The sequence below is a fragment of the Austrofundulus limnaeus genome, unplaced genomic scaffold (genome assembly GCF_001266775.1).
Source record: "Austrofundulus limnaeus strain Quisiro unplaced genomic scaffold, Austrofundulus_limnaeus-1.0 Scaffold6, whole genome shotgun sequence".
In the NCBI taxonomy this organism is placed as follows: domain Eukaryota; kingdom Metazoa; phylum Chordata; class Actinopteri; order Cyprinodontiformes; family Rivulidae; genus Austrofundulus; species Austrofundulus limnaeus.
The window spans coordinates 3,993,526-4,003,566 of record NW_013952408.1 but is presented as its reverse complement, the minus strand read 5'-3'; the positions used below and the strand labels follow the sequence as shown (position 1 = coordinate 4,003,566).

General features: G+C 39.2%; 1 protein-coding gene and 4 non-coding genes across 5 annotated transcripts; 4 read left to right on the top strand and 1 right to left on the bottom strand.

Annotated features, from left to right (window-relative positions):
* The first annotated feature begins 1,570 nt into the window (after window positions 1-1,570).
* trnap-agg (transfer RNA proline (anticodon AGG)) lies at window positions 1,571-1,642 on the top strand. The gene has a single exon. It is a non-coding gene; the product is annotated as a tRNA-Pro (tRNA).
* A 272-nt stretch (window positions 1,643-1,914) lies between these two features.
* trnaw-cca (transfer RNA tryptophan (anticodon CCA)) lies at window positions 1,915-1,986 on the bottom strand. The gene has a single exon. It is a non-coding gene; the product is annotated as a tRNA-Trp (tRNA).
* A 194-nt stretch (window positions 1,987-2,180) lies between these two features.
* trnai-aau (transfer RNA isoleucine (anticodon AAU)) lies at window positions 2,181-2,254 on the top strand. Its single transcript has one exon. It is a non-coding gene; the product is annotated as a tRNA-Ile (tRNA).
* A 1,504-nt stretch (window positions 2,255-3,758) lies between these two features.
* On the top strand, window positions 3,759-3,830 carry trnag-ucc (transfer RNA glycine (anticodon UCC)). The gene has a single exon. It is a non-coding gene; the product is annotated as a tRNA-Gly (tRNA).
* Window positions 3,831-4,423: 593 nt separating this feature from the next.
* Window positions 4,424-9,775, top strand: kncn (kinocilin). Its single transcript, XM_014031053.1, has 5 exons — window positions 4,424-5,128; window positions 7,163-7,231; window positions 7,317-7,373; window positions 7,610-7,703; window positions 8,997-9,775. Exons 1-5 carry the CDS (start codon window positions 4,981-4,983, stop codon window positions 9,067-9,069), a joined length of 441 nt encoding a protein of 146 aa, XP_013886507.1. The 5' UTR covers window positions 4,424-4,980; the 3' UTR covers window positions 9,070-9,775.
* The last annotated feature ends 266 nt before the right edge of the window (window positions 9,776-10,041 follow it).

Genomic DNA, 10,041 nt, shown 5'->3' with positions numbered 1-10,041 from the left:
AGCTCATCCAGAGTGTTGGGTCTTGTGTCTCTCAACTTTCTCTTCACAATATCCCACAGATTCTCTCTGGGGTTCAGGTCAGGAGAGTTGGCAGGCTAACTGAGCACAGTAATACCATGGTCAGTAAACCATTTACCAGTGGTTTTGGCACTGTGAGCAGGTGCCAGGTAGTGCTGAAAAATGAAATCTTCATCTCCATAAAGCTTTTCAGCAGATGGAAGCATGAAGTGCTCCAAAATCTCCTGATAGCTGCATTGACCCTGGCCTTGATAAAACACAGTGGACCAACACCAGCAGCTGACATGGCGCCCCAGACCATCACTGACTGACAACTCTTCTCGTTGTGCAGCGTTTTCTGCCACACAGACTTCCCACTGAGGTGCTTTGATGCAGCACTCTGGGAACAGCCTGTTCGTTTACAAATGTCTTTCTGTGTCTTACTCTCTTGCTTGAGGATGTCAATGATGGCCTTCTGGACAGCAGTCAGGTCAGCAGTCTGACCCATGATTGTGGTTTTGAGTAATGAACCAGACTGGGAGTTTTTAAAAGCCTCAGGAAATCTTTTGCAGGTGTTTAGAGTTAATTTGTTGATTCAGATGATTGTAAGTCATTTAGAAAACCTTTTCATGATATGCTCATTTTTTGAGATAGGGAGTTGTGTTTTTTCTTGACTTTTTTGCTAAAATCATCAATTTTAAAACAATAAAAGGCTTGAACTACTTCAGTTGGTGTGCAATGAATCTAAGATACAGTATATGAAAGTTTAATGTTTATCAGTACATTACAGAAAGTAATGAACTTTATCACAATATGCAAATTTTTTGAGAAGGACCTGTATATATTATGAAGCTCACTTGTAGCCATCTCCATATTGAAATAAATGAGTGCATTTATTGCTTTAGGTTTGTGACACCATCGTGAGACATTCACAAAGCATCTGATCAGAGCTACACTGCTGCAGGCAGACAGGTTCCTGCAGGACAGTTCTCTGAAGCAGCACTGATGTCCATGGAGGCTCACCCAGTGCTGAAYAGGACCAAGACGTCTGATGTAGTTCAGGAGCAGCAGTAGTGCAGTGGCTCTGTACCAGGTCTTCATGGAGAACAAGCTGACTCTGCTGAAGATTCTCATCACATCTCCTCTGACCACAGCTGAATCTGAGAGGAGCTTCTCAACATTGAAGAGAATCCAGACATTCCTCAGGTACAACATCACATCTCACTGCACTGACCATGCTCTCTACAGAGAAGAATCTGGAATCTGGTTAAAACATCCCTGACTTTAACCAGAGTCACGAAGAAAGTTGCTTCTCAGTTACAGAAGAGCAAAATTTACGTACTAAAAATAAAAACTACATGACTGTTTTATTATTTTGATTTCACCAGACGCCACTGATCGACAGGCAGATTTGGTATAGTAATGAGAAACTATGATGGAGTAGATTAGGTAGTATCATCGTCATGTAAAACTATGAAAGACTATCTGAAAAAGCAACACAGAAAAAGAGTGACTTACTTTCACTGTGGTGGTAAAGTTTCTGGTCATATGGTCTTCTTTTCTTATTCATAGTGGCTCGTTGGTCTAGGGGTATGATTCTCGCTTAGGGTGCGAGAGGTCCCGGGTTCAAATCCCGGACGAGCCCCATATTCTTTTTTGTACGAACAAAAAAAAAAAAAGGAAATTGTGATGTGATGTAGCTTTATGTAGATAAACTATTGTCACTGTTTTTACCATTTTGTTCTCGACAAAAGCATTTCATTCAGTTACAGAGTGATCAACATGTGTAAAAATAGATTTAGCAGCGTTCAAACCACTTCCTGTACTGTATTCAATATTTAGAACCATTGTAGTGGCATATCAATCGATTTAAATCTATTTTCGACAATCCTCATCAAAAATTAAAGCAAAATGKAATGACCCCGACGTGATTTGAACACGCAACCTTCTGATCTGGAGTCAGACGCGCTACCGTTGCGCCACGAGGTCCACATTGGAGAGTAATATTATTATGTATAAAGGAACGGCAATCAGCACATGTGGTTGTATGTCGCTGGGATTTATTTATGTAAGCCAATGTTTGTATAAGTTTCAACCTATTCATCCACAATTACATATAAAAACGTCACATGTAGCATGGCTTAGAAAGTGTTCTAAATGCATCATCTTATTATGATGTCACAGGCCGGTTAGCTCAGTTGGTCAGAGCGTGGTGCTAATAACGCCAAGGTCGCGGGTTCGATCCCCGTACGGGCCATGTGCTTCTTTTCTTGACCCTGATTTTTAGTGGAATGTAGTGGAACGGTGTCATCGTTCACTATTTGTTGAATTCAGTRCAAGTATTATTGTAACACAGGCGAAACAAGGCAAATATTTTTTTTTTCAACAAAACCTCTGTAAAATGTCTTTATTTACACATAAACAAAATGCAGTATCAAAATGTCACAAGAGTAATGTTAAAATATTGTAAGCAAAACTACAAGAAGTCTTACAGACATTTTAAAACTTAGAAGACTAGAGAAAAGAGGACTAGTGAAATACCACATGCAATAAAACAATAGCTTGTTGTTTATTTCACTGTTGTACCTTTTCCTAGAAACAGTTATTGAAGTTATTGAAGTTTCCAGATGTTTCCTCAGCTACTGCAGCATCTGTCTTCCAATCCCACTGCAAGTGTTCCTGAGGTCCAGGATTTGGGATCCTTATGCAGTGCAGCAATCCCTGCAACATAAAGAGAAACATGCATTTGAAATTTTAACAGATTTTATAAGCAAAGTCATGCATACTGTATTTCAATGAGCATGAAAAATAAAATAAATATTGTCTGCTATTACCTGTTGACCCTCTGATGCGTGGCAGGAAATATTAGTTTCCACTTCATCCTAATGGACATAACAGACAAGCTGATGATCCACCACAATGTAAATAATATACTATTTTAAAAAATCTTCTAAAAGTTTTAACTATACCTTTACAATAGCAAAGATTATGCCAGTAAATCAAGCTTATGCCTTATTAATATAAACAATAAACACTTGCTAGTTGGGATATAGTGATGGATCCTCATTAAACAGATTTTTTATTAATTCATTAAAAAATGTATTTTGAAAGCAAACCTAATAAAATTAATTTGCTTATGATTTTAAATAAATTATCTAATGAATTAGATAGTAATAAAATACACACGTTTCTGTAACTATAGTTTAATACATTTTTAAAAGCATTATCATCTTACCTCGTTGATGATGTTTACTGTAATCCAAGCAACAGATTGTTAACTCGTTCCCAAACTTAGGAAGTTTAAAAACAAAATTATTTTTTATTAATTGCCATATTCTGCTGCAAAATATCACCTAATTTCTTTTTAGAAATTTGGATACCTTATGATGAGGTTGTGAGGAAAATTTGATCGGTGATTAAACAATTTTGGGGATTTTCCAAACGCTACTACAGTTGTTTAGATACCTGTCAATCCAAACAACCTAAAGTTCTTCCACACAGTAACAACAAAGATGACGGGGAAACAGCGCCCTCAGAATCTCGCTGGTGGCTAAAGAGTGCATTACATCCGTAGTGTTAAGAAAAACGCCGCAGGTCACAGGTTTGATCCCCGTACAGCCCAGATGATATTTTATTTTTTGTGTGTGTCTTAACCCTGATCTTTTCCGATATAAACATGACGTATTTTCCGTTCAATGCACATAAAACAATGACTCCCACTACCTTTCAGTTTTAATGCTAACTTTCTGGTGATATAGCATGCGTTGGTGGTATAGTGGTTAGCATAGCTGCCTTCCAAGCAGTTGACCCGGGTTCGATTCCCGGCCAACGCAAAATTCTTTTCCACCGTTCTTTTGGTGATTAATATTTGCCCGGTATTTGTCTTAAAACACAGGTGTCGAACTCCGGTCCTCGAGGGCCGCTGTCCTGTATGKTGTTTTCCTGCTCAAACACACCTGRTTTGCATGAATGGATGATTAACAGACTTCTACAGAATTTAAGAGTTAATTGAAACACAGAATCAGGTGTGTTGAAGCAAAGAAACAAGGAAAACATGCAGGATAGCACCTGAGTTTGACACCCCTGCCTTTTCTTTTTTTTATCATTGGAGTTAGAAAAATACTAACTTTTAATATAAAACTTGACGACTACTACTACTATTGACCAGATGACAAATATAAATAGGATAACATCCGGTAGCAATGGCTGACAAGTTTCCAGTGTGCAAAATATTTATTTCCTCTTTTCCTTCTTGTTATTCCTTTCACGCAAACACACATTAAATAATAATGAACGGAGGCGTAGCTCTGCAGACAGCTGGAAAGCATGTACTTGTTGAGGAGGAGACGTGTCTCTCCTCCACCCAGTACTGTACATTAATTTGTTACCCTATATTCACCCGTGTTGGTCCTGCTCACTCTCTTCATCCTGGCGTTGCCATGGATATGTTATTCCTATGGCAACTGCATGCCTTTGTAGATGGCCTTGAGCCCCCACCATGGAGGACTCTCTGAACCTTTCATTACGCATTTCCTTCAAGCTCACGGGGAAAAAAAAAAATCACACAAGATGCACACATTTCCTCTCTCTCTTTGCCTCTATCTCTCTCGTCCTTATGTCTGGAACACCACAGTCGCATCATTTTTTTATTTCAAATTTCCATCAAACTATAAGTTAGCAGGTGATCTGATTTGTGCTACCGTTCTCTGCCGTGCGAGTCGACGCTCTGAGCTTTCTAATTTTCGGTGGCAGTGGAAACTAGAGCCCCGCTTTAAAGATGCATGAGGAGTCTGGAGAAACAGAGACGAAGGCTCGACCGGAGAAAGTGTTTCTGTGTCAGAGAGAGTGAAAGGCCGGGATGGGAGTGGTTGGTGCAGACTGACTCTGAAGGGCTTCAGGCTGAAGCAGATTCCAGTGTCTGGGCCGTGTGTGTGTCAGTGTGTGTGTCGTGTGCGCAGCAGGTGGGGTGCCTCCACCTGCTGAATGACCCCTGTTAGCATCGGGGAGTACCATGGGCTACGGGTGGGCTCAGCCCTGCTCAGCATCGTGGCCGGCTGCATCATCATCGGGGTGTCCCGGGAGTGTGATGCTGATGCTGTAGGAGGGATCTTCCTGGGAGCCGGAGGCCTTGGTGAGACGGAGAAACTTTGTAGAAGATGGGAAAGTTAAAAACTTACTGTGTTTGCTAAAATCCCACAGAGCTGCAGTGATTTTCACTAAAAGCCTGAATCATAGCGATAAGACTGAATTTGCAAATTTGAAATTTTAGACAATTAAAAGCATTTTTTATTAGCTGGATTATAATGTTTCCGAGGCTGCGGTAGTTCAGTGGGCGGTGCTGCAGTTTTATAATCTCAGGTCGCAGGTTTGAGCCCAGGTTGTGTCAAGAAGGGCATCCAGCGTAAAACAGTTTTCAAATATTTTATTTCTTCCCGCTGTGGTGACCCTTGCACAATGAAGCAGCCAGGAAAAAAGTATTTTAAAATGTGTTTTTTGAAAGAGGCCTTTAGCATTGTTAGTTTTGAAAATTACAATAACAAAGTAATATTTTTATTTGTCCGTATTCATCCCCAGAAAACATGTTTGTTTATTTGTTTTATTTGTATATTTTGATTTCAAACAGGGTTTTTGTTGAATAGCTGCACCAAGTCACTCAGTTTTTTTACTTACTAGAGAATTTGCAAAGCTGAAAAATCTTTGCTGAATAGCTAAAAAAGCTTAAATTAGCCTAAAAATTGCTGAAATGGCTGTAATTAGCCCAAAGAAACAAATAGAGCACGTGTTTGCTGAAATAAGCAGTAAGAAGCTGTAAAGTAAAAGCTCAAATTTGTTTAAAAAAGTACCCCCCCCCCCAAAAAAAAAAAAAAAAAAAAACCTGAAATTAGCAGAAAACAGTTGAAAGAAGCCCAGAAATGTTGAAATTAGCTGAAGAATACCAAAAAAAGGTCAGAATTATAGCTTAAAAAGTTCAAATCAGCAAAATAGAAGCTGAAACTAATATAAAGGAGTTAGAAAAAGCAGAACAAGAACAAAAGGTTAAAAGTACAGTAAAGATTCCTGAAAATTTTGAAGGGTTAAAAACATTATTGCTCATTTTTAAAGAGAAAAAAACATTAAGTTTCTTTACATTTACTCAAGTTTAGTAAATCCAACAACCTGTTTTTTGAGTGTATAAATTGTGGGAAAATGTCAAAGCTGGAATGTCCTGAAGAAGCTAAACATTTTGAGAAATAAATAGTTGAAATAGCACAAAATGTATGAATGAGAATATAACGGAAGGAAAACGGATCTGGGTAATGCGAATGCTTGATGAGCATTAACAAAACTCGGACACAGATTCTAACATATCTTTAATTAAATTGCATTTGAAGGTGTGTAATATCATAAACCTTTATCAGAAGGCCTATAAAAGTGAAACAGAGTGCTGTTTGTTTGGACGAGGATCAAACTCATGAATATATGTTAAAGAGGAACCTCAGGGTCGGTGACCTGTGACATTTTCCATCCGGCGTTCATTTGATACAACAGTGTAACCAGAAGCAGCTGATCGCAGGCGGAGCTGCGTGGCCAAGATAAAGGCGTGTCTTTAACCGCTCTTCTTGTCCAGAAAGAACAAAGGGCAGAACTTCTGATCTGAGGCAGACAACATCAGCGTGCATAGCTGATGTGAAACGTACTCTCACAGACCATCTGATCCGCTCTCAATAATTAATTTGTCTTCCTATAACTACTAAATTTGCAAATCAAATCAGTGTGACAGAGATGTCCCCCCCTTTCCCTTCTCTTGCAGCAGCATCTGTGCAGCTGAGCAGTGTCTAATTATTTGGAAGGGGCTGCCGCCATGACGCCTCCAACACATAGGCTGACTAATGAGTATGAACAGAGTGTTCTCGGCAGATTGTTTTCACTCCTTCTGCAGTTTTGTGACATTTCGAGCGCAGACGTGCATCACAGCCACCCTCAGGAGCTACCAGCCTGTAACGCCGGCCCTTCAGGCCTTTAAGGCAAATCAATAACTGGGTTGAATTGGAGCTCGGGGCCACAGAGAGGCACACAAGCCCCGTAGCTCCGATATTACTTTGTACTCCAATCAGAACAAGCATTTAAATATGCCAGTTATTAAGCAACGTGAGATTATTTGTCAAATTATTCCTCCTTTCTTCAGGTCTTCTCATATCGATCTTCCCCTTTATAAAAGCCTGGCTGAACATCAACAACATCTTCCCACCTTTTGGTACGTTTTTTTGCAAATGATACGTCAGTTCCATCAGCGCATTTATAAAAGAGAAGGTTTGTTTTCTGCCTTCTTAATTCTTCAGGAAACAGAGTTCACCCCGCAGCAGCCGAACAACCAGCTGAAACGCTGAGAAGAGAAGGTGAGTGGGGAAAAACAATGATACAATTATCAGTTTAGTATGCAGCTCTATTCAAATAAAATATAAATAAAAGTTTATATCTGTAAACACCATTAAGCATCACCTCACCTCACAGTGTCAGCTTTTTATTTCTGGGATTAAATTCCTTTACTGGTGCATCTAGTCTCATCTCCTCCACTCACCTGTTTGTGATGAGAATTCATCCCGTTTTACCTGCTGTCCTTCGGTCTCCTCAGGAACTCAGAGTCAGATCCAGCTGGAGCGCTCCAAGAGTCGAATGGGAACGTTTGTAGAAGGAGGACCAATGACTGAACCCAACCCAGATGAGGGGTATTAACTTATAAACCTATTACATTTGTTGCAACGAGTAATAAAACTAGGCTATTATAGCTAACGGACCAGCAGTTTAAGACTCCGTTTTAATCTTAATATCTTGGATTTTATTGTAATCTTAATCTTTATACCAGACCATGACAACATAATTATACATTGTGTGCTTGGCATTAATAAGGTTAGTGTCTATGTTTCAGGGCTACATAAATGTATTTGCATGAGATGAACAGTGCAAGACTTTAAGACAGTGATTCCAAACCAGGGGTACATGTACCCCTTGGGGTATGTGAGCATATTACAGGGGGTATGTGGAAAAATTTCCCAGGTGTGTAAAAAATAAATAAAAACAGGACTGAGATATGTAGAGCCCTATGATTTCTACAATGCGGAAAATGCAAACGGAATCACAAAATTGACACAAAGTGGAATCCTGTATAAAACGCTGAATCTCATGAAATTTGCTCATTTGGGGTATTTGATGTGTTTTGGACGTTGCTGCTTCCTGCACCTGCCATACCTGGTTTATTTATATAATTACTTATTCACTTTCAAGGCAATGTATTTATCTTTATGTTTAATTTGAGTTGAAAAGAATAAAATGCCTGAGAATTAAACATTCTAGGGGGTAAAATAAATAATTTTCATTTAATAATCAGTTGTAGTACATTATAGTTTTGGAGAATCATCATTACGTTTGACAGAGGGGGTACTAGAGGTATGACAAAATGGCTCAGGGGGGTACGCAAGTCTAAAAAGGTTGGGAACCACTGCTTTAAGACACAGGAAATAAAATCCAGTAAATATAAATGCACATAAGAGYTTTTGATGATTTACGGTTGTGTGTCAAGTTTTCAGCTAAGTCTTGTAGAATCACCACGCTGGTGCAAAAGTACTATTTTCTGTCCGTCAAACTGTAATATGTTTGATATGTTTCAAATATTTAATTAAAAAACTTTGACAAATAGATGTCTTTGTTACAGGCTGCTGGTATTAAAGTGTCTAAGGATCCAGTTTTTCTTTTTTTTTTTTTTGCTGAAAACTATAATGTCTTATCTCTTAAATGTATGGAGTTTTTAGTGCCTGGTGGCTTATACAAAAAAGTGTTTCTCTGAAAATGATGAGTGGACCAAATGGGTGAAAAACCCTGTCAGAGTAGAACAAAAAACTTTGAAAGACCTTCAAATACTACATTGAAGTCTGACTGCCAGCCTCATTGAATAACAGATTAATCCTCTTCATCCACACAGTTTCAACCCTCTCTTCTGTGTGACTCATTCATATCTGTTGCAGGACTTCAGACATGCCAGATGTCTTATCAAGACGAAAACAGAAACCATCACCTACTGATCAAGACTTGCCATGAAATCGACACGACGAACCAATAAAAATATCAGCTTCTGAACAAATGTCTCAGCTGATGTGTGGGCTGCGATCACCTCGTCATACTTTAACTATTTCATCTAATAAACCCTTTCAATTCTGGTTAAACAGTGCTGGATTTCCTGGTAGAAAGTGGGACGAATAAACCAGTTGGTTATCACCTTGTGACACAGTTAGGAATTTGTGTCATGTGTTAAAAAAGTTTCCCCTCTGCAAACGTTTCACACTTATTCCACGCACAGAAGTGACCTGCACCCCACCGTGCAACACAATGCCCGTATTCAGGAYGACACAGACCAGCTGCTGCATGAAAAGGCAGCGAGTGGAAGAAGGCTGCTGCCTGACAACACAACGCAGCGTGCTGTGAGGCTGAATAATGCCGAGCCGTGTTGAGAAGTCCAAMCCACCGGGAGGCTGGAGAGCCGGCGGCGCCTTGATGGCAGCCAGCAGCTTGATTGTCGGGTCTCAGATCTCAAGGCCGGCCCRCAGAACCGCTCTGCATCATAAAGGAGGCTCAGCCCGTTCAGGATGGGTGACAGAAACTGACGTAGTGAATGAGCACTACCTGATCAGCTTTAAACTTTATACTCTAAATGTTTTTTATAAAGAAAAGGTTTATAATTTTGTTATATTTTGCTTTCAAGGAGCCAAACTTTCCTTTAACTACAAAAAGAAGTCTTCAGCAATCATTTTTCAGGCCTTCTGAAGATATTTACTAAGTTTACTTGGGATTTTTGCAGATTTTTTTTAAAAATAATTTTCTCTAATTGTTTTACATGATGATCATAACAGAGTGGAAATTAGGAAAATGAACAATATCCACAGCAGAAAGCAATAAGTGATGAGATGCGTCATCCTCCAACTCTGGTTTAGTTAATAGCTCTTTTGGGACCACCAAAGATGCCAAAACATTTTAATACCAAACTGCTTTTTTTTTTCTTTTTACATGTAAAAA